General features: G+C 42.7%; 1 protein-coding gene across 2 annotated transcripts in view; it reads right to left on the bottom strand.

Annotated features, from left to right (window-relative positions):
* Positions 1-25,270, bottom strand: part of CD40 (CD40 molecule) — a 71,751-nt gene that overhangs the window by 35,376 nt on the left and 11,105 nt on the right. The window contains exons 2-4 of one of the 2 annotated variants that reach the window (XM_073681188.1): positions 4,867-4,936; positions 3,007-3,132; positions 614-760 (exon numbers count right to left, since the gene is read on the bottom strand). In XM_073681188.1, the coding sequence (XP_073537289.1) occupies positions 614-760; positions 3,007-3,132; positions 4,867-4,936 (343 nt within the window). Of the gene's footprint in view, positions 1-613; positions 761-3,006; positions 3,133-3,334; positions 3,449-4,866; positions 4,937-25,270 lie in introns of those variants that run through there. The other variant, XM_073681189.1, reaches the window with a different exon arrangement.

Below are 25,270 nucleotides of genomic sequence, written 5' to 3'. Positions count from 1 at the left end.
TGGGCACATAGCCTTATGGTGGAGACGTGTTCTTATTTCCTTTGAAAGTTGCTGCCTGCTTATGATTGATCAACATCATACAGGGAAAGAAGTATATGTCCCCAGTGAAAACTCTCTGATAACACCCTCAAGGACTTACCAAAAATTTACTTATTAGCTACCAAATACTTTGCTAATATCTCCGCAACGGAAAAATGGAATTAAAAAAAACACACAAACATGTTTTATCCTGATCTGCAGCCAGTATAACATCCTGGGTTTAGTTCAACATGAAAATTGTGATTTAAGGTCCTCTTTAACAACAGTATTGTGTACTACAATATCATCAGGTGAGCAGAGCTGGAATTGATCAATACTGAAGGTTTTTTTATTCCATGTAGCCTGCACTATGGAGTGCTATGTTGTTTTGCTTCCAAATCAACCACATTAAATTGGAGTGCCTTAAGTTAAAGGAGTTGTCTGTGATCTGTTTTTTCCTTTAGTGACATTTGTTATAGTGATCCATAGGCAGCCATTGGAAGGCATGGTCATATCATATTACACTTTTTTTTCCAAGATGTTTCTCAAGATCATCTTGTATCCACTTCAGTTGACAATATCTTTTTTCTCTTACCCATCTGTATAACACCTTCTCCTGGGCCACACACTTTGTTCCTCACACATGTCTCGCACGCTTCGCTTGAGCAGTGCTTCTTAGATTGGCATCTGCAATCTACATTTTTGGTTCGTGTTCCATTACTTATCATCTGAAACCCAAGCTCTAATGTAAAAATAACATATTGGTTAGAAAACTAAGAAAAATATGGAACAGGTTAGGTCAAGTCAAAAAATCATTTGAATAAATTCAATATGTGGATAGAAACATCATGTGTCATTAGAAATACATCTATATAACAGCCTGGACACAACTGCGTACTAAGCTTCAAAGTCATGATGGATTATAGAGTAAATTAGAATTAATCGCATATGTGACACCACGGTGAGGTATCCTCTGTAAATGTGAACATGCATTATTTACTATTAGCATGATGGGCATGTCCTATAGACGACATATTAATGCATCTAAAGTAGTCAGGTAGTATTAGCGTCTCAATTCCTTGTGAGGTCTGGAGATGTGGGTGGTTGGTAAGTTTCTAGTTCATATAGTTTAGCAAAAAAAATAAAATCTATGATGATAATGGGTCCGTCCAAGCATTATCATTTTTAAAGGGATCCCCTGGCACTGACTGACAGCTGGCTCAGTCACACTGATCGGTGACTGAACCTGAGCCAGTGCCACCCCTATGACTGGAGCCCAATCCCTGCCAGGAGGAATAAAATTCATTTCTTCCTGGCAGTGGGGCTTCAGAGCGAGCGCCAGTCAGATTCAGAAGGCTATTAACCTGCAGATTAACACCATATCTGCCCGTTAATAGCGTTTTTTCATATGACAGGTTCCCTTTAAGTATTTATCAACCTCTTGGTGGAATAGGAAACAGACCAACTGACGTAACCTCTTGTGTTGCCCTAATAGGACATCTGTTAGCTAGCTTCATTATTCCGCATATGAAATCAGCTTATTTTGTCATTAACCAGGCCATTTACCCTTGCTCCTGACCCTGCATATTTTTTTGCACATGTGGTTTAAAGGTTTTTTCAAATAATTTTTGCATCTCTTTTTCAAGATACGTGGGACTTAATATAACATTTTTTTTCATATTTTCTTGCCAATATATGGCAATATCAATGGGAAAATAAAGGAAATACGTGTCTGTTTTTTACTTTTTTATGACCACTGAGGACCACTAAAATACATTTAAAAATGTGTTTCCTTTTCTGTAACAAATATGCTTATACAGTAACAGTGATCTGAATTGTCGGTGGGTTTTTTAATTAAATTATTTATTTTTCAGATATTTCACATATTGTGCCCCCTTCAGGTCATAAAAGACCTATGAGGGGCTTTTCAATATCTAAATAATATATTTTTATATGATTTCCCATGTAACTGGGGCTAGTATATTAACCCAAGTTGCAGTAGAAATATAGCCTTCTGGCTGAATAGCTGAGTTGATCTCGGTCTCCTAGGACTCAGCAGTTCCTGCTCTCACCCTAAACCCAGTGATCACATGACTGCTGAATCGTAGGACGAAGCATGGTTAACATTTTCTAATACTGTATACACAGAGATTGTTCAGCTCTACGTTTACAGCAATCAAGAAGGCAGAGACGGTATTAAATTGTCTCCCTGCTACCACAGCTGCATGATCAAGTGCAGATGCTGTACTATGTAGTGAAGTTTTAGAACATCACTTCAGAGTAAAACGTGGACCATCTGAAAATGTATTGTCTATGGGTGATCCAGAAGTAGTTAATGGTATATGGTATGATCTAATGGTCACATATTTCTGAGCATTCATTATCGAGAACTGAATATTTAAAGTGTAGTTCTACCTTATTACTTTTGCAATTCTTTTATTACTTGTATGCATCTAAAATAAAAAATTAAGCAACTTTGCAAATAGTCTCAATCTAAATATATCCTAAAGACTTGTGAATACAGCTCCAGTACACTAAAGTTGTTGAGACAAGCATATAAATATAAATTTTCTTATACATATCCATATTTTGTTAGCATGATCCATATTGGTGGCATCTGTATGTAAAACAGGTCCATGAGTAAACTAGTCCTCACCTACATAAGGTCAAAGATTGAATGAATAGCTCTGTTCCTTAAAAGGAACTTGTTATGAAACAATGCTATTAATCTGCAGATATGGGGTTAATCTGCAGGTTAATAACGTTCTAAAGCTGTACGGCTACCGCACTGAAGGCTCAGCTACTGGGAAGAAATAAACTTTATTCCTCCTGGTAGCCTCCAACTTTCAGTCATAGGGGTGGGCCGGTGCAGCTTCAGTCACCGCTCAGTACATAATGAGTGGCGGATGTAACCACATCCTCGGCACTGACTGACAACCTTCTCAACACCACATCAGTACAGAGAAATGACAGACAAGTCCCACATACGTTCATTGCACTCTTTGTGCAGGAGACAGCTAGTTTCTCTATTGTATTTTTCCTGGTATTCTCCTTCAGGACAGGGGATGCATAATGTCTTAGTATGCTCTGTGCAGTCTTCAAGCAGTCTTTGTCCTGTGAATGATAATTTTAGATATTAAACAAATAAAACGCAATTATTCTAATATATCCAAGTAAAAAAATTGTAAGTGGTGCTGTGAGACAAAAATTGTGCACATGATCAAGTCATTGAAATAAAGTTACAGCAGTTATTTTTTCGCCGTCTTTGTTACTAAACAGTAATGTGTGCGTATAATGTGTGCAGTAAAATACTTACTGTCGCTGCCTTCTGCTGTTTGCAGCTCAGCTCCATTCTTCTCTTGCATCATGTACCACAGCTCTGACTTGCCGGCTCACACAGTGGACCAATAGTTTATTTCATGATGTAAGCCTATGAGAGCCTTGTTCTTAGTCTCAAAGACTAGTAATGAAGGAATGATCTATGGTCGGTCCACACAGAAGACGCTGTGTGTGCCGAAGGGTCATGGTTGCTTTCACATGATGCAGGAAAGGACCGAAGCCGCGCTCGAAACGACAAAACATAGTGACTGGTAAGTATTTTAATGCACACATTTTACAGACATTACTAATTGCTAATAAGGAAGGGGATAATTATAAAGAAAACTACAGCAGTAGTCCTTTAAAGATGACAAATGTCACTGATACATTGAATAGAAGCTGCCGCATTTTACATGCAGTCCATGGGATGTTTGGTATGGGAGAGGAAGACCCGAGCAAATTGACATATACTTTTGTGGAGAATAAAATACTTGACTTGTATTATGTTTAAATTACAGCTTGACCAAAAGGCTGTTTAATTTTATGATCTAATGCTCCCTGACTGACAATTTCCAATTGTAAAGCTGACCATACACACCAGAATAAGGTGTATAATGAAAGCTATCCAATGTGTACGATCAGGTGGAAAAATATCTAGACAGTCAGTTTAAATCGACAGACAGGCCCTGATTCATTAAGAATGCCATCTTGCTCACCTGTCTTAACGAAGGGAGCGCTGGAGTAAGATGCTCCAAGTTCATTAAATGGGTTTTCCAACGAACAAAAGTTAAATTTAATCAATGGCTGTGTCTGTCCGTACAGGAACACGGTCTGATCATACCACATCTCCTGGGCAGGGGAGGACGCAAAAGAGTATACAGACATTACAGCACGGGATCACAAATGATTCTTTCTTTGAAGTAAAACATTGTTTAAAAACAGACAATTTTTTTACCTCACAAACACAATCAGCTGTGATCCCCTGCTGTCCTGTCTGTATACTGTTTTGCTTCCTCCCCTGCCCAGGAGCTGTGGTATGATCAGAGCATGTCCTTGTACGGACAGACACAGCCATTGATTAAAATGAACTTTTGTTCGTGGCAAAACCCCTTTAAGAAGTGTGCGCCTCTTTAATGGTTTGTCATATCTTTAAACTGTCGTGTGCCATCTCCAGCAATTCACACCAGGCAGGCGCTGACGTACATTTCTGTTGTAATTTACACCATTGTTTTGGTTTAAATTATGATGAATTTGACTCTGAGCCACGTACCCTCCTGCCCAATTTTCAAAAAGTTGGCAGAGCTGACCCAGGACCTAGAATTGTGGCAAAATGTAACTAATCTGAATCTATGTCAATATCTTATGTTATTGTTTCCTCTTCCTGTATGAAAAAAAGAAAACAGAAAACTGTATGTAAAGTGGTACTGTTTAATAAAAATAATCTGATTCAAGAAAAGAATTGTGGCAAAGGCTGCTTGCTGAATAGGCCTGATAGTTTTTCTTACTGATTTGTATCCAATTTACGCTTACCTGGCTCACATAATGAACAACATCTATCGTTTTTGTCGTACTCTTTAACATCGCACAGCAATTCTGAACTCTACAAAAAGAAGATACATTATAAACATTAGTGATATGTCAAATATATTCTGAATTGTTCCGGTAAACCATTTATTAGGAGCCATTTACAATATAAAAATGGCTGCATGAAATACATTGTCCATTGCAAACAACTTTCTAACCTTTGCTATAAACCATAGAAAATGGTCTACTTTTTACTTGCATGAGTTTTCATAAATGAGCCCCTTTGTGAGCTATTAACCAGGTCTCCCTACACAGAGACTTCCTCTAATAAGCGCTAGTCTCAGGCAGCATGTGTTGAGAGTAGCAAAAGATAAGGTATTCATTAAATGTAAGTTTTCCCCAATGTAATAGTTCATATTAGTAATTCCCACTCTGTTGGTAAATAATAAAATGTGTTATCGTTGTTTTTCTATGTGATGAAGAATAGCAGTATTTTAGTGGCTGCATCAGTCTTTCTGATGACTAGGAATGTGCCTGCTCCCAAAGAAAAATGACAAAGTATTTTCTATATTAGAAGCCATGGAGGAAACCTGCTGAGATCTTGCTGGTAAAATGAATAACAGTTATGAAAGTGCTAAAACTTGTCATGATGCATGGCTTACATTCTGCACTTCAGTAGTTTGCTAGAAACTTTCCTACATAGATATCTAGCATGTAAACGATCATCAAGGACTAGTCCAGAATTTTCCTACCGTCTGTTATGCCGAACATTACAGCAAACTCTAGTTTTCCTACATGAGCTTCTTAAGCGTACAGTACTTTGTACTGTGTGTCATCCACACATTAATATGTATTCAAATGTGACGTATATACAGTACAGACCAAAAGTTTGGACACACCTTCTCATTTAAAGATTTTTCTGTATTTTCTTGACTATGAAAATTGTACATTCACACTGAAGGCATCAAAACTATGAATTAACACATGTGGAATTATATACTTAACAAAAAAGTGTGAAACAACTGAAACCTGGTATCCCTTTCCTTTTATTTTGGTGCTATACCAATAACATGCATGTTATTCCTCATGCCAATTGTGTTTCCTTGGCCCCCCATTGATTTTACGGTACTCAACGTTCCCTATTTCTTGTTCTCCTCAATGCTAAAAAATACAGACAGATATTTATTCATCATTCAATACCATCAAGGAGGCATCTGATTGGCTCCAAAAGTATTCTACAGCCAAATGACACCCGACATACAGCCAACATCAAAAAGAACTATCGGGATAAAGAAGAACAAGGAAGTGATGATATGGCCCCCGCAGAGCCCTGATCTCAGCATCATGTCTGTGTGGGATTACATGAAGAGGCAGGAGAATCTGCACAAGCCTAAATCCACTGAAGATTTGTGGTTAGTTCTCCAAAATGTTTGGAACAACCTCCCAGCCGAGTTCCTTCAAAAAACTGCAGGCAAGTGTATCTAGAAGAATTGATGCTTTGAGGCTGTTTTAAAGGCAAAGAGAGGTCACTCCAAATTCCACATTTTATTCACTGATAAAAATAAATTAACTATTGTAGAAAGTGTTCTTACTGTGCAGCATTTTTTTCACACCTATTTAAAACCTTTGCACAATACTGTTAATAAAAAACAAGATGGGCAATGGTTTACAGAAATTTGTAAACTGGCAGGCTCAGAAGTACATAATGATATGACTAATTATTAAAGTCAAAAATGTTTGAAAAGTTGTATAATTGAGAGAATACATTTCCTAAATGCTATCATTGGCCCAACCTAATGATTTCGGCTGGATCGACCCACCATCTCTAGTATGTATAGGGACCTCCCGACTCTTCCCTGACAAGTAATGTAAAAGGATCCAACTGTTGAAATTTCAATGGCTGATCTTTTCGTTTGGCAGGGAGATAATCCATAGTCAGATGATTTCGACAGTAATTCTGTCGTAGAGAACACAGGAGGGGACAGTCAAGCAAAGTGTTTCTGTGTCTGGGGGACTTGGGAGTGACAGCTGTCAGTTCAACATTTGGCTAACAGCTATCTAATGTGTATGGGGGGCCTGTAATTAAAGTGGAACTGTGATCAGAGTAGACTGTCCTATTTCAAGGGGTAGCTAGTCAGCTAGGCTATTGAACCAAATAGTAAGGTAATAGCAGTTAGGAAAATAGATATGAGTGGTTGTAAGTCCTCTAAAGAACATTACATGTCCTACTTCACATTCCATATAAACGAGTGATGACTAGTGTTGAGCATTCCGATACTGAAATATCGGGTATCGGCCGATATTCACTGTATCGGAATTCCGATACTTAATTCCGATACTTTTATAATATCGAATACCGGAATCGGAAGTTCCCATAATGCCTGCGCTCTGCAGTGTCTCTGAAGGATGACAAGCTGGATGGCAGCGCTCAGCTGCGATCCAGCTTGTCATCAGAATGCCATCCCAGCGTGGGAGAATTCTCCTGATTGTTTAAAAGCCGGCGCGCGGTAAAAAGCCGCCGGCTTTTAAACAATCACGCAGCCCCATACTGCTTCCCCGCAGCCTCCCACCCCGATCCTCCGCTCCCCTCGCCACCTCCCATCCCGATCGTAAATTAGGACCGGGCGGGGAGCACAGCACCAAGGAGCGAAGGACCCGGGCGGGGAAGCCGGCAGTGAAAAGACTTCACCGCCGGCTTTCCCGTTCTGTGCTGCGCTTTCCCGCCGGTTATTTCAAATGAACAGCTGAGGTATCAGGTGATGCCGATCAGCTGTTCATTTGAAGTAGCCGCGGTGCCCTCAGAGGGTTCATGTGAGTTCATGCTTGACTGCATGAACTCACATCAACTTTCCCACGGCCGCACAGGTCAGCCACTCCTCCCAGACCCGTCATGATTAGTGTGTGTGCGGGGTGTGTGTGTGCGGGGTGTGTGTGTGCGGGGTGTGTGTGTGCGGGTGTGTGTGTGTGCGGGGTGTGTGTGTGCGGGGTGTGTGTGTGCGGGTGTGTGTGTGTGCGGGGTGTGTGTGCGGGGTGTCTGTGCGATGTGTGCGGGGTGTGTGTGCGGGGTGTCTGTGCGATGTGTGCGGGTGTGTGTGCGGGTGTGTGTGTGTGCGGGTGTGTGTGCGGGGTGTGTGTGCGGGGTGTCTGTGCGATGTGTGCGGGGTGTGTGTGCGGGGTGTCTGTGCGATGTGTGCGGGTGTGTGTGCGGGCAGACATAGGCCGATGTGACACTACTACTCCCATCGGCCTATGTCTGTCCCCCGTCCACTCCTGCCAGCAGGATCAGCTCGATGGGAGCAGTAGTTCCCATCAGCCTGATCCTGCTATTTAAATTGCCCTACTGTGTCCCCAATAAATGTTAGATACATGTCATTGGTGGCCAGTGGTTACCTAAAAGAAATTAGTTCATACATTACCTGTCCCCGCCGATCGCCACCTAAAATAAAGTAAAAAATAAAAAACTACACCTATACTCACCAAGACACCTAATTCCCCGAAGCCATCGATCTCCTGTAATAAAATATAAAATAATAAACCACAACCTTATCCTTACCCCTCCGTAGCAGTCCACGAGTGTCCCACGAAGATCTCCAGTTCAGAGCAGCCACATAGAATGTGACCGCTCTGAACCGCTGCCGCCGCTAGAATGACGGGGCCGTAAGGGTTCACCGGAGTTCAGGCAGCGCTGCTCCGGTTAGCTCCTTTACGGCACTGCTGTATCGTGAGAAATTCCCACGGTACAGCACTGCCGTAAAGGAGGTCTCCGGAGCTGCGCTGCCTGAATGCACTCCGGTGACCTCAGTCAGTGGCTCCCGCTGCCGGGAGCGGACGTGTTCCCGGCAGCGTGAGCTTACAGCAGCCATGCACAGCTGTCACCATCTCCAGATGTGACAGCTGTGCATGGGAGATCAGCGCAGGAACGTGGACAGGTAACTATTTTTTTTTTAGTAAACTAAGAATTAAATAAAATGGTGTTTTATTTCAAATAAATTATTTTTTTCTGGGTGTAGTGTGTTTTTTCTTTTTAACACTTTGTAGGTTAGTAATGGGGGTGTCATATAGACGGCCATCATTACTAACCTGGGCTTCATGGCAGCTGGCGCTGACATGAACCCCACCACTATTACCCCCTGCCACCGCACCAGGGCAGCGTGGAAGAGCGAGGCTAAGTGCCAGAATTGGCGCATCCTATGGATGCGCCATTTCTGGGGCGGCTGACGGCTGGTGTTTCTAGCCTGGGAGGGGGCCAATATTCATGGCACCCTTCCTGAGCTATTAATATCAGCCCCCAGCTGTCTGCCTAGCCTTTGCTAGCTATTAAAATAGAGGGGACCCCACGTCATTTTTTTTTGGGGGGTCCCCCATTTTAATAGCTAGTAAAGGCTAGGTATTCAGCTGGGGGCTGATATTAGTAGCCTGGGAAGCTCCGTGGGTTTTACCCCCTTCCCAGGCTTCAAACATCTGCCCCAGCCGTCTGCTTAACCTCCGCTAGAGACTAAAATTATGGGGGATCCCACGCCATTTTTTTTTTAAATAAATCCTTTATTTTAACACTAAATGACATTTGAGGACTTAATAAAGATGCAGTCCCTAAATTATTATTTATTTTTTAATAAATTTTTCCCAAAACTTTTGACGTGGGCTTCGCCATATTTTTGTATGCCAGCCAGGTACAGCATCCAGCTTCTATGAACGCGCCATTTTCCGGGGCGGCCGCGGACTGCAATTTTCAGCGGGGGGGGGAGGGCAAAAAGCTTGGGCCTCCCTGCGCTGCAGATTCCATCCCCCAGCTGCCTAGTTGTACCTGGCTGGACACAAAAATAAGGAGAAGCTCCACGTTTTTTTTTTTTTAATTATTTCATGAAATTCATGGAATAATTAAGAAAAAAAGGGCTTCCCTATATTGTTGTGTCCGGCTAGGTACAAATAGGCAGCTGGTGGTTGGGGGCAGCCCATTCCTGCCTGCTGTACCTGGCTGGACACAAATATAGTGTGAAGCCCCACGTCAATTTTTTTTTAATTATTTCAGGAAATTCATGAAATAATTAAAAAAAAATTATGTGGGGCTTCGCCCTATAATTGTGTCCAGCCAGGTACAGCAGGCAGGAACGGGCTGCCCCCAACCACCAGCTGCCTATTTGTACCTAGCCGGACACAACAATATAGGGAAGCCCTTTTTTTCTTAATTATTCCATGAATTTCATGAAATAATTAAAAAAAAAAATGTGTGGCGCTTCGCCCTATTTTTGTGTCCAGCCAGGTACAACTAGGCAGCTGGGGGCTGGAATCTGCAGCGCAGGGAGACCCAAGCTTTCTGGGTCCCACCCGCTGCAAATTGCAGTCCGCAGCCGCCCCGGAAAATGGCGCGTTCATAGAAGCGCCATCTTCTGGTGCTGTACCCAACTCATCCAGGGCCCTGGTGCGGTGGCTCACTGGGTAATAAAGGGGTTAAGGCCAGCTTGGCATTATCAGCTGGCCCTAAGCCCGAAATTCATGGGGTCACGCCAATATTAGACATGACCGCCATGAATTTCTAGTAAAGTATTTAAAAAAAACACAAACACCCAGAAAAAAGTCCTTTAATTGAAATAAAGACACAATTCTTTATTGTTCTAAATTAAACCATACTTACCGCCACACCCATTCCAGCTGAAGCCAACGATCTCCTGCAATAAAAGTAAAATAATAAAGCAACCTCATCCTTACCTTTCCATGGTTCCCAGGACAGCTTCAGCTCTGCTACATCGAGATGACAGGCTGGACCGCAGCAGAACGCTGCCATCCAGCCTGTCATCCCGCGGACACTGAGAAGCGCAGGCATGCTTGCGCTCCTCAGTGTCTTTCTGTGACGTCATCCAGATGAGCCGAGGTCATGTCCAATGAACTCAGCTCACCTCATGCACGTCACTGACAGCGTGGGAAAATTCTCCTGCACTCAGCGCTTCAGCGTGAGAATTCTCCCACGCTGTCAGTGACGTGCATGAGGTGCGCCGAGTTCATGGGACATGACCTCACCTCATGCACGTCACTGACAGCGTGGGAAAATTCTCACGCTGAAGCGCTGAGTGCAGGAGAATTCTCCCACGCTGTCAGTGACGTACATGAGGTGAGCCGAGTTCATTGTCGGCTCATCTGGATGCCGTCACAGCCAGACACTGAGGAGTGGAAGTATGCCTGCGCTTCTCAGTGTCTGCGGGATGACAGGCTGGATGGCAGCGTTCTGCTGCGGTCCAGCCTGTCATCTCGATGTAGCAGAGCTGGAGCCGTCGTGGGAGCCATGGAAAGGTAAGGATGAGGTTGCTTTATTATTTTTCTTTTATTGCAGGAGATCGTTGGCTTCAGCTGGAATGGGCGTGATGGTAAGTATGGTTTAATTTAGAACAATAAAGAATTGTGTGTTTATTTCAATTAAAGGACTTTTTTCTGGGTGTTTGTGTTTTTTTTAAATACTTTACTAGAAATTCATGGTGGTCATGTCTAATATTGGCGTGACCCCATGAATTTCGGGCTTAGGGCCAGCTGATAATGCCAAGCTGGCCTTAACCCCTTTATTACCCAGTGAGCCACCGCATCAGGGCCCTGGATGAGTTGGGTACAGCGCCAGAAGATGGCGCTTCTATGAACGCGCCATTTTCCGGGGCGGCTGCGGACTGCAATTTGCAGCGGGTGGGGCCCAGAAAGCTTGGGCCTCCCTGCGCTGCAGATTCCAGCCCCCAGCTGCCTAGTTGTACCTGGCTGGACACAAAAATAGGGCGAAGCTCCACGTTTTTTTTTTTTTAAATTCATGAAATTCATGGAATAATTCAGAAAAAAAGGGCTTCCCTATATTGTTGTGTCCGGCTAGGTACAAATAGGCTGCTGGTGGTTGGGGGCAGCCCGTTCCTGCCTGCTGTACCTGGCTGGACACAAATATAGGGCGAAGCCCCACATCAATTTTTTTAAATTATTTCATGAATTTCCTGAAATGATTTAAAAAAAATTGACGTGGGGCTTCGCACTATATTTGTGTCCAGCCAGGTACAGCAGGCAGGAACGGGCTGCCCCCAACCACCAGCTGCCTATTTGTACCTGGTTGGACACAACAATATAGGGAAGCCCTTTTTTTCTTAATTATTTCATGAATTTCATGAAATAATTAAAAAAAAAAAATACGTGAAGCTTCTCCCTATTTTTGTGTCCAGCCAGGTACAACTAGGCAGCTGGGGGATGGAATCTGCAGCGCAGGGAGGCCCAAGCTTTCTGCCCCCCCCCTCCCCCCGCTGAAAATTGCAGTGCGCAGCCACCCCGGAAAATGGCGCGTTCATAGAAGCTGGATGCTGTACCTGGCTGGCATACAAAAATATGGCGAAGCCCACGTCAAAAGTTTTGGGAAAAATTAATTAAAAAATAAATAATAATTTAGGGACTGCATCTTTATTAACTCCTCAAATGTCATTTAGTGTTAAAATAAAGGACTTATTTTAAAAAAAATTGACGTGGGGCTTCGCCCTATATTTGTGTCCAGCCAGGTACAGCAGGCAGGAACAGGCTGCCCCCAACCACCAGCTGCCTATTTGTACCTGGCCGGACACAACAATATAGGGAAGCCCTTTTTTAAAAAAATTATTTCATGAAATAATTAAAAAAAAATTGACGTGGGGCTTCGCACTATATTTGTGTCCAGCCAGGTACAGCAGGCAGGAATGGGCTGCCCCCAACCACCAGCTGCCTATTTGTACCTGGTTGGACACAACAATATAGGGAAGCCCTTTTTTTCTTAATTATTCCATGAATTTCATGAAATAATTTTAAAAAAAAATGCGTGGGGCTTCGCCCTATTTTTGTGCCCAGCCAGATACAACTAGGCAGCTGGGGGCTGGAATCCGCAGCGCAGGGAGACCCAAGCTTTCTGGGCCACCCCCGCTGCAAATTGCAGTCCGCAGCCGCCCCAGAAAATGGCGCGTTCATAGAAGCGCCATCTTCTGGCGCTGTACCCAACTCATCCAGGGCCCTGGTGCGGTGGCTCACTGGGTAATAAAGGGGTTAAGGCCAGCTTGGCATTATCAGCTGGCCCTAAGCCCAAAATTCATGGGGTCACGCCAATATTAGACATGACCACCATGAATTTCTAGTAAAGTATTTAAAAAAACACAACACCCAGAAAAAAGTCCTTTAATTGAAATAAAGACACAATTCTTTATTGTTCTAAATTAAACCATACTTACCATCACGCCCATTCCAGCTGAAGCCAACGATCTCCTGCAATAAAAGTAAAATAATAAAGCAACCTCATCCTTACCTTTCCATGGCTCCCACGACAGCTTCAGCTCTGCTACATCGAGATGACAGGCTGGACCGCAGCAGAACGCTGCCATCCATCCTGTCATCCCGCAGACACTGAGAAGCGCAGGCATACTTCCACTCCTCAGTGTCTGGCTGTGACGGCATCCAGATGAGCCGAGGTCATGTCCAATGAACTCCGCTCACTTCATGTACGTCACTGACAGCGTGGGAAAATTCTCCTGCACTCAGCACTTCAGCGTGAGAATTTTCCCACGCTGTCAGTGACGTGCATGAGGTGAGCTGAGTTCATTGGACATGACCTCACCTCATGTATGTCACTGACAGCGTGGGAGAATTCTCACGCTGAAGCGCTGAGTGCAGGAGAATTTTCCCACGCTGTCAGTGACGTGCATGAGGTGAGCTGAGTTCATTGGACATGAACTCGGCTCATCTGGATGACGTCACAGAGAGACACTGAGGAGCGCAAGCATGCCTGCGCTTCTCAGTGTCTGCGGGATGACAGGCTGGATGGCAGCTTTCTGCTGCGGTCCAGCCTGTCATCTCGATGTAGCAGAGCTGGAGCTGTCCTGGGAACCATCGAAAGGTAAGGATGAGGTTGCTTTATTATTTTTCTTTTATTGCAGGAGATCGTTGGCTTCAGCTGGAATGGGCGTGATGGTAAGTATGGTTTAATTTAGAACAATAAAGAATTGTGTCTTTATTTCAATTAAAGGACTTTACTCTGGGTGTTTGTGTTTTCTTTTAACTTTGACTATGGGGTTAGTAATGGGGGTGTCTTATAGACGCCTCTCCATTACTAACCTGGGCTTGATGTCAGCTGGCATTATAAGCTGACATCAACCCCAACCCTATTACCCCCTGCCACCGCACCAGGGCAGCGTGGAAGAGCGAGGCTAAGTGCCAGAATTGGCGCATCCTATGGATGCGCCATTTCTGGGGCGGCTGACGGCTGGTGTTTCTAGCCTGGGAGGGGGCCAATATTCATGGCACCCTTCCTGGGCTATTAATATCAGCCCCCAGCTGTCTGCCTAGCCTGTGCTAGCTATTAAATTAGGGGGGACCCCACGTCATTTTTTTGGGGGGGTCCCCCATTTTAATAGCTAGTAAAGGCTAGGTATTCAGCTGGGGGCTGATATTAGTAGCCTGGGAAGCTCCGTGGGTATTACCCCCTTCCCAGGCTTCAAACATTTGCCCCAGCTGTCTGCTTAACCTCCGCTAGAGCCTAAAATTAAGGGGAACCCCACGCCAATTTTTTTTTAAATAAATCCTTTATTTTAACACTAAATGACAAGTACAGTAATCAACACTGTCACTGTACTTCATATATATGTGACTGACATGTTTCTATCTATCTAATCTATGTGTGATTCTCTATTCCTTCTATTCTAAATTGTCGGGTACAGATGCTGAATTGCCGGCCGGCTTTCTTAAAGAGACGGTGCATGAAAACACTATTATTTTTTTAAATAAATCCTTTACACTAAATGACAAGTTCTGTAAGCAACACTGTCACTGTACTTCATATATATGTGACTGACATGTTTCTATCTATCTAATCTATGTGTGAAGCTCTATTCTGTCTGTTATAAATTGTCGGGTACAGATGCTGAATTGCCGGCCGGCTTTTTTAAAGAGACGGTGCACGAAAACACTAATATTTTTTTTAATAAATCCTTTACACTAAATGACAAGTACAGTAAGCAACACTGTCACTGTACTTCATATATATGTGACTGACATGTTTCTATCTATCTAATCTATGTGTGATTCTCTATTCCTTCTATTCTAAATTGTCGGGTACAGATGCTGAATTGCCGGCCGGCTTTCTTAAAGAGACGGTGCATGAAAACACTATTATTTTTTTAAATAAATCCTTTACACTAAATGACAAGTTCTGTAAGCAACACTGTCACTGTACTTCTTATATATGTGACTGACATGTTTCTATCTATCTAATCTATGTGTGAAGCTCTATTCTGTCTGTTATAAATTGTCGGGTACAGATGCTGAATTGCCGGCCGGCTTTTTTAAAGAGACGGTGCACGAAAACACTAATATTTTTTTTAATAAATCCTTTACACTAAATGACAAGTACAGTAAGCAACACTGTCACTGTACTTCATATATATGTGACTGACATGTTTCTATCTATCTAATCTATGTGTGAAGCTCTATTCTTTCTGTTGTAAATTGTCGGGTACCGGTGAATGCCGCTGATGAATTGCCGGCTTTTCATGTCATTCTACATTATTCTTAGTTGTTTTACTTCATGTAGAATTAACCTACAAGGAAAGAAAGGGTTTATTTTCATTCCGATATTTGTGTCCCATTGACTTGCATTGGTTTCCGGTATCGGAATCGGCGATATCCGATACTTTTTGGGTATCGGCCCGATCCAATCCGATACGATATTTCCTGATATCGGAAGGTATCGCTCAACACTAGTGATGACCACTATGTATACATGCAAATACATTTACAGACAGCCAGATAGACTAGAAATTGTAATCTTGACTTCTTGGTCTTTACTGTTGGAGAATAAAAAAAATACTCTTACTTTTTCTTTAAAAAGAAGTAAGTTCCTCTTTTCTATTCATGTTTAGTATCAGTAAAAACAAAACTCATGGGCGCAATTTTTATGAAGTGAAAATGTTTACTGTTGCAAATATAGACTATTGTTCCCATCATTTACATTAATGATCTTTTTAATGAACTAGAAATATATAGTAGCATATATGGTCGTTTTTTATTTTCTATATCTGTCATATTTATTTTTTGTATCTATATGTTTATTATCTATATGTTTAATGTTTGTTTCACTTGTCTTCACTGTTATGTGGAAAGTCATCCTGTCTGTTCTGCTGAAGCAACAGTTTTCGGAGATCTGAATCACAGCAGACATTTTAAAGTAGATCTGTCATCACTCCTGACATGTCTCTTTTAATATATAATATTGTATTCTCCATGAAATAGATATTCTGGGACATTTCGTTTCTTAAAAATGTGTGTTGTACTGTTTCTCTGTTGTCCCTACATATTTACGAAAAAATTGACAACTGGGTGTTACTATTCACCTTGCCAAATGTGTGTGTCCCTACTCAGTCTGGCACAGTCAGCACTGATTGGACAGTGTCAGGGGGTGTATGGACACACCCCCAACTGGTAAAGCCCAGTACTCAATTTAGTCTTAAATCTCTAGGGGGAATAACAGAGGAATGGTACAACACATATTTCTAAGAAAAGATGTTCCAGAATTTGCATTCATGGTGAAATAGATCATCAGTTTCAGATTGTGGGGGTTAAGGATTACCTTCGCAGCCGGAGCTGGTAACAGCTGATCAATACAGGTGTCAGGTGATTTCCCCAATTTGATATTGCTGACCTATTCTGAGGATATGGAATCCCCAAATGACATCCATATTCCTATTAAGGCACATGGACATGAGTTGGACTTTAGACAAGCCCTTTAATTTAAAAACTAATTAATTAATTGATTACATTTTAATTTAAAATTTGACAGTTTGTAACAACTCTGTGCGTGTTGCTAGCGGAATAGGAATACAATAAATATACTTGGTAAATTCCAATTTTTTTATTTTTACAATTATAGGGTTAATATGGCAGAATACAGATGGACATAAAAAAAAGTCATTTCCGTACTTCCAAGCCTTTTTTTTCATTTACTGTTTTCGGTTCTCTTGCAATTCTTTCCTGAACTAAGTGCCCAAGTTATTTGAGGCACAATGTCAAATGTGACTTGTGGTTTGCTCAGCTAAACTGGCACTGTGCTGACAGCAGAGAAGAAAATGATCTGCTTGGCAAAAATCGAGCCATGCTACTACCTATCTGAGGCTGAGGAACTAATCAGATTGTTTTTTTAAATGACAGTGAGCTTTGGTCTTTATTTTCAATTATATTTGTTCCTTAAAATTGACTTGATCTCTGATTGCTTCCAGTAAATAGAAACTTTCTCTCATCTGACAACACTGTTCTACAGCCAAATTGGTTCAGAGACAAAAACAGTTGAACTTAACTAATTCTGTGTTGTTGAAAACTGATACGATGCTTAAATTTGTTAATTAGCTCTAATTTTTAAGACCCAGAGAAGGTTGAAATTACCGTATTTTTCAGCCATAAGACGTTTTAGAGGAGAAATCTAGAAAAAAAATTGAAGCAAAAAATGTGGTTATGATGCACTGTTATGGGGGAGGGGTCTGCTGCTGACACTGTAATAGGAGTAATGTCCCCCAATTCTGCACTAATATCCCCCATCCTGGTATATATGGCCCCACTTACCTGTTATATGTGGCCTCCATCCCCATCCATGGCATGGCATCCACATCCTGGTATGCATGGCACCCCCATCTTGGTATGCATGGCATCATCATCTCCATCCTGGTATGCAAGGCATCATCATCCCCATCCTGGTATGCATGACATCCCCATCCCCATCATGCTGCACACATAAAAAAAATAAACAATTATACTCACCATCCTTCCCTCTGCTCCAGCGCTGTGTCCTGTTCTGCTGCCAGCACCTGATCTCACCATGTAAGCAGTGCAGGACGTCACTGCCATGCGCCCTCACACGCTGAAGTCAGCTGACGGAATATTCACTGCTCGCCTTGACTATGGGCCCATGGGCGTGGGGAGCAGTGAATATTCACTTTCTTTAACAGCGGGCACAGTGTAAGCTGCAGCAGGCGGCTCCTGCCTCCTGTGCCCCGCTCCTCCACCGCTGCCGCTCCCTCCACCATCCACTGATGGACCTTACATCTGGACTATAAGACACGTCTTATAGTCCGAAAAATACGGTACTTATGACACCGATCATGCAGAATTATAGAAAACTTAGCAGCTAGGTTATTATCTATTTAGCCTATTGACCTTTCAGCATTCTATCATCTTAGGGTGATCAATCAAAAAACACCAACTCAGCTCCAATGACATAATCCTAATTACAGTTGCATCACTTACTTTTAGAAATGCTCTCTGTGTAAGGTATACATTTTTAGGATTTCTTAGCTTAGTTTCTTAGCATATTGACATGTTTCTTCATGGGTTTTTTTAAGATATTCCTCGTTCCTGCATTAACAAAGCAGATAGTTTTTGCTACATATGCGGAAAAGTTACTTTTTTGTCACAAAGGCAAAACTGGACTACCCTGATAAGGAAAGTTTACAATCTGTTTTTTGGCCGCAGAATAGGAGATCGGGACAAGAGTTGGGTGCCACACATATTCTGCAATAGATGTGCATCACAGTGCATCACATCTTACCCAGTGGTTTCATGGGAAGAGGTAATCTATGCCTTTTGCACTCACAATGATCTGGTGAGAGCCAATCGATCACACTACCAATTGCTATTTATTTCTGCATGGTGTCCCCTATTAAGACAGGAGTTTCAAGGAAGAAGTGCCACAGAAAAAAAGAACTGCCAGTTCCAAAAGCACCAGAAACATTTTCAGTCAAGTAAGGAAGAAGAGGGCACTTGATGTCATGCAGCATCTTCCTCTCACGACACAGACTTTCGGTCAGCAACCTCTACTGAACCACACCTTTTAGCACAAAGTGAACTGAATGATCTTGTTAGAGATTTGGATCTGCCCAAGAGTAAGACTGAGCTCTTAGGTTCCAGGCTACAGCGGTAGAATCTGTTCGGGGGCGATGTGCGGATTTCTTTGTTCCGTAACCGTGATAAAGATCTTGTCCTATTCTTCTTCATGGAGGGCGATCATGTGGCATGCAACAACATCAACAGTTTAATGGAAGCTCTGAAGATAAGTCATAATCCAGAGGAATGGAGGCTCTTCATCGATTCGTCCAAAACAAGCCTAAAAGCCCTCTTGCTGCATAATGGCAATGCGCTACCTTCAATTCTAGTTGGTCATGCAGTCTACATGAGGATGGGATGGATGGGATGTAGGATGGATGGGGTCATGTATCGCGTATATACATGTATATTGGCCAACAACCTCCTTCCCTCAGTAAGAGCACGTAAGATGGGTCGTGGCTAGGTCTTTCAGCATGATAATGACCCGAAACACAGAGCCAGGGCAACTAAGGAGTGGCACCATAAGAAGCATCTCAAGGTCTTGGAGTGGCCTAGCCAGGCTCCAGACCTGAACCCAATAGAAAATTTTTGGAAGGAGCTGAAATTCAATGTTGCCCAACGACAGCCCCGAAACCTGAAAGATCTGGTAAGAGCTGTATGGAGGAGTAGGCCAAAATCCCTGCTGCAGTGTGTGCAAACTTGGTCAAGAACTACTGGAAACGTCTGACCTCTGTAATTGCAAACAAAGGTTTCTGTACCAAATATTAAGTTCTATTTTTCTATTGTATCAAATACTTATTTCATGCAATAAAATTCAATTTAATTATTAAAAAATCATACAATGTGATTTTCTGTTTTTTATTTTTAGATTCTGTCTCTCACAGTTGAAGTGTACCTGCGATAACAATTACAGACCTCTCCATTCTTTGTAGGTGGGAAAACTTGTAAAATCAGCAGTGTATCAAATACTTATTTTCCCTACTGTAACTATGACGAGTTGGTGGAAAATCTCCTCAAAACATATATGGCTGTAACATGTCCTTAAAGATTCATTTCTTACATTTGCATCTAGACTTCTTCCACCAAACTGCGGAGCAGTGAGCGATGATCACGGTGAGAGATTTCACCAAGATATTGCAGCTTTGGAGAAAAGATATCAAGGAAAGTGGAATCCATCAATGCTTGCAGATTACTATTGCACAATTGTAAGAGATGATCCGATGCAGTTAGACAAGAGACAAGCAAAAAAGAGTTGTCACTGAATGAGGACCATATTTTGTAGTGGAATTTCTGTAACTGTTTATAATTCATAATAGTGTTTAGACATGTTTTAATTATTTGAATTGGTGCTAAGTTTCCTCTTGGAAACAAGAGCCATCTAAAACATTTCATTGTCAGATTTGAATTCAGGAAGTCAAAATCATTAAGAAATGGCTTATTTCATAACTGAACCTGAGAACTTTTGAAAATATGTGAACAGTGTAATCTGTACTGGTCAAACTGAAGGTGTGTCATATGGCATCCCTGAACGATAAGTGAAATGGAAACTGGTGGTAATGTGGTTAGCAGAAAGAAAATTGTCTAGATCTAGGGTGGGCACTTAATTTTCCATTGGGGCTACATGAGAGACCGTGACGGTTCTGGAGGGTGAAACCAATAGGCTGAAATTGATTATTCTCAATATTAATATTAACATATTAATTATAATTATATTATTATGTTACATTAATATTAATTGTATCACTTAATATTGAGCAGAATTAAGTAAGCTGACATCCCCCTATGTATCGTATAAGTCTTCACACAGCCGCTCTATATACAGCATGAGCTCCCACACAGTCCCCCTATATAACGTATGACCCCTCACATAGCCCACCTATATACAGCATGAGCCCCCCACATAGCCTCCCTATATACAGCATGAGCCCACATAGCTTCCCTATATACATGATGAGCCCCCACATAGCCCCTTATATACAGCATGAGCCGGCAGCTCCCTCCTCCACCATTATATTCACCACTGTTTGCATCCTGAGGATGCAGATTGTGCTGAAATCGGGTCACTGGGCAAGGAGTGCGGCCCATGAGCCAGTGTTTTCAGCCCTTTGGCTGTCTCGGTTCCGCACTTTGCCCAGGTCTGGTCTAGACTAAATCCAGTTAAGTAGAGAGCCTTCATGTGTGATGAAAATCAGACTATACTGAAAGTAAGCAGTAAAATGGTGAGGAATTAAAACACAAAGGTGCATATAGAATGTTTTATATATAGTGCCTTGGAGAAGTTTTCATACCCCGTGAACTTTTACACATTTTTCCACATCACACCTACAAACTTTAAAGTATTTTATTAGGATTTTATGTGATATATCAACACAAAGTAGCAAGTATTTGTGAAGTGTAAAGGAAATGATACATGGTTTTCTAATTATTTTAAAAATATATATCTGAAAATTTGGATGCATTAGTCTTCAGCCCCCAAGTCTGATACCCCTAAATAATATCCTGAGTGACCAATTGCCTCCAGAAGTTACATGATTAGTAAATTGAATTCACCTGTGTGTAAATTATTCTCAGTATAACTATAGCTGTTTTGTGAAGACCACAGAGGTTTGCTTGAGAACATTACTGATCAAATATCATCATGAAAACCAAGGAATACACCTCGCAGGTCAGGGATAAAGTTGTGGAGAAAAGTAAAGCAGGTTTAGTTCTGAACATCTCACGGAGCACTGTTAAATTCATCATCCAAAAATGGAAGGAGTATGGCACAACTTAAATTATACCAAGACATGGCTGTCCACATAAACTGACATCCCAAGCAAGGAGAGCACTAATTAGAGAAGCAGCCAAGATGTCCACGGTCTCTGTGGTGGAGCTGCAGAAATCCACAGCTCAGGTGGGAGAATCTGTCCATAGGAAAGCTATTAGTTGTATACTCCACAAATCTGCCCTTTATGGAAGAGTGGCAAGAAGAAAGCCATTTCTGAAAGCAAGTCATAAGAAGTCCCGTTTTCAGTTTGCAAAAAGCCCTGTAGGGGACACAGCTTGCATGTGGAAGAAGATGCTCTGGCCAAATGAGACCAAAATAGAACTTTTGGGCTAAATGCAAAACACTATGTGTGGCGGAAAACTAATACTGCACATCACCCGGAAAATACCATCCTCAACCCCAAAGATGTTGGTGGAAGCATCATTCTGTGGGGATGTTTTTCTTCAGCAGGGTCAGGAAAGCTGGTCAGAGTTGATGGGAAGATGGATGAAGCTTAATACAGGGCAATCTTGAAGGAAAACCTGTTAGAAGCTAGAAAGGACTTGAGACTAGAGTGTAGGTTTACCTTCCAGCAGGACAATGACACTAAACATACTGCCAGAGCTACAATGAAATGCCTTAGATCAAAGAATATTCATGTATTGGAATGGTTCAGTCAAAAGCCATACCTAAATCCATTTGAGAATCTGTGGCAAGACTTGAAAATTGCTGAATACACACGTTGTCCATCCAATCTCACTGAGCTAGAGCTAATTTGCAAAGAAAAATGGGCAAAAAAATTCATCCTCTAGAATTGCAAAGCTGGAAGACATTTTAGAGACATACCTCAAAAGATTTGAAGCAGTAATTGCAGCAAAAGGTGGTCCTACAGAGTATTGACTCAGGGGGGTTGAATAATGCATGTCACAATTTTCAGATTTATATTTTTAAAATATTTAGAAAACCATGCATCATTTCGTTTATACGTCACAAATACTTTCTACTTTGTTTTGGTATATCACATAAAATCCCAATAAAATACACTTAAAGGGAACTTCTTTCCCTCAGTGCATTAATCCTCTAAAGGCGGGTGTACGCTTCCAACTTACAAACAAATCCAAAACTTTATCCTCCGGTTCGCAGCCGCAACATCCGTGTCAGTCCGTTGCCATGGACTACTGAACCACCATATAATCCATGGGTGCGGTAATGGTTTGCTCAAGTCTATGGTCTGTGTTTAGTTTCACACAGACAGGCCTGCCCAGGGCTCCTGTTCTGTTGCTTGCAAAAACCCAATACTAACACACCCAAACGTTTAAGTGAAAGTTTAAATAGGAATCCTTCATATGGGCCACTCCCAAGATGCAGAGTGGGGGGAGAGATCCATTCCACTACCATTCTACAGATCTCTCCAAAAATAAAAGCCCATATCAGGTTCTCTTAATTTTGACTTGGTCAAATAGCTTGACCAAATCCACACTGTATTTTGTTTGGCATTGTAACCACAGCTGTGACTGTAATTACAGTTCTCTCCAGCGGGTTTCTATGCATTTCCTGGGGGACATGTAAAGACCCTCATATATGGTTCCCCCTCACTGCCTCACATACCACCCCATCTGTTCAAACTTTGGGGGTTGAACACCTATTACCATACAGGGCGCCCATAATAGGGCATCCACATTTCCTTGCGCCTTCCCACCTCAATGTTCCACCGATAAACTAAAGTTTTGCAATGACAGAAACATCTGGTGACTCGAACATTCCTCTCCTTGGCATTTCTCATCCAGACCAAGAGTGAATGGTCTTTTACCAAGCGAAACTGTCCCCCGAGTAAATAATAACATAGGGACTCCAAAGCCCACTTAATGGCCAAGCACTCCTTCTCCACTACGCTATAATTTTTCTCTGCCGGGGTAAGTTTCCTACTCAAGTAGGCGACAGGATGGGCTGTCCGCATAATGCCAACTTCATGGACTGAAATGCTTCCTCTGCCTGATGGTTCCACCGAACCATGACCGATTCCTTCACTTTTAGAGATCAGTCAAAAGTGTCAATTTCACGGCAAGATTAAGTATAAATCAGATTCCGCGCCAGGACAGACCTTAACCCTGGGAGGATTCTTTTTACTTTCCCACAGGGACCAGAACAGGGGCAAGTCTCTTTCCAATACAGTCCCGTAAGGAAGGGTCTTCACTACTCCCATCACATGTTTAACCTCCCCACATGGAGTGGAAAAGATAACTTCCGCCGTCAGATACTTCCGGAGTTCGCAGTGTATACAAATGACCCCGACTTTGCCCCCAGTGGGTTTCAACCCGGAGATCAGTGACCCATGGACAAGTGTCACTAGGCTCCATGAGTCCAAGAGAGCCTCTGCCCGGAGGCAATTGACACGCACCTGGTACAGATGGGGTTCACCAGCTGAACTAACAGTGTCCGTGGTGTACACTGGCTGGGCATACACCGACACCCAGGGAGTAAACCCACAGTCCATTGGTTTAGCAGTCAGAGGGCAGCAACATGTCCGGGCTCTTGGCATCACCATCACCTGATAGCAGGTGGCACCACTAGTCCATAAGACCGGTTTAGGGGTAACTGGTCTCCTGCCACCCTCACTCTGGAGTAGCTACTTAGTATGAGCTCGGTTCTGACTGAGCCGAGAAGAGGGTCTCCTGGGCTTGCAGGGGCCGGCGTGATACTCACAGTGGGAAAAGTCCCGTATGAAGTCCTGGGTGGCCACATAACGCTTGATCAGGCAACCCACCTGATCTAGGATGCCCGGGTAACTTTGCCCCACCCAGCGCTGTGTGGTGACTAGCAGAGTTTGCACCAACTGATCGAATACTACCCTTTCTACCATCTGGGCTGGGCTCAAGGTCTCAGGCTGAAGTAATTTTTTTACTGGCTGAAGTTAGTTATACGCCTGAGACCTAGCGGGTCGGGTCTCCACAAAGGACCACTGGTTCATTCGTTGTGCCCATACATACGTATTAACTCCCAGTTGGGAAAGGATCTCACCTTTGAGTTTCCCATAGTTCTGGGCATCCTCCCGGCTGAGGTCAAAGTAAGGCTTCTAGGCATCTCACTTCAGGACACTGGGAAATCGGCAAACTCTCCCGCTCCGCAATGCATTCAAACACGGTAAGGAAAGCTTCCATGTCGTCCTCCGGACTCTTCTTCCCCAGTGCTGATCTGACTTTGTTGCGGGCCTCGGCACAAACCTGGATCAGCGGTGGGGGCGTCTCTTGCAGTGCCGCAATCTATTGCAGAATCAGGTTGTTGGTCTGCTGCTGCTGTTGCTGCTGAAACTGCTTCTGCTGCTGGTGCTGCTCCTGCTTTTGTCGCTGAAACTGCAGCTGTTGCTGGGTGAGGATCGACTGCTTAAGTAGCTCCTCCATATTGTCCATGGGCCTGATTTGTAATTTTGCAGGCTTAATCACGGACATGCAGTTTGTTGTTTGTTTGTTTTTTTCGGGGTATGCCTTAGTTCACACTGCCTGCATTCGCTGCCATATGTAAGTAGCATTGCCTTTCGTGTCCGTGCATCAATGAGGCAGTGATCCAAGAAAGTTAAACTTAAACAACTTTATTTTCCAACTTACAAACAAAATCCAAAATGTTATCCTCCGGTTCGCAGCCAGGATGTCCGTGTCAGTCCATATCGGTCAGTTGCCATGGACTACTGCACCACCATATAATCCATGGGTGCAATAATTGTTTGCCCGGCATGGAGGAAAAGATCCATTCTGCTACCATCCTACAGATCTCTCCAAAAATAAAAGCTCATGTCAGGTTTTCTTAAATCTGACTTAGTCAAATAGTTTGACC

The sequence above is a fragment of the Phyllobates terribilis genome, unplaced genomic scaffold (assembly GCF_046119375.1).
Source record: "Phyllobates terribilis strain yellow unplaced genomic scaffold, ASM4611937v1 Scaffold_5__5_contigs__length_657084704, whole genome shotgun sequence".
Lineage (NCBI taxonomy): Eukaryota > Metazoa > Chordata > Amphibia > Anura > Dendrobatidae > Phyllobates > Phyllobates terribilis.
This window is presented reverse-complemented; position numbering and strand designations above follow the sequence as displayed.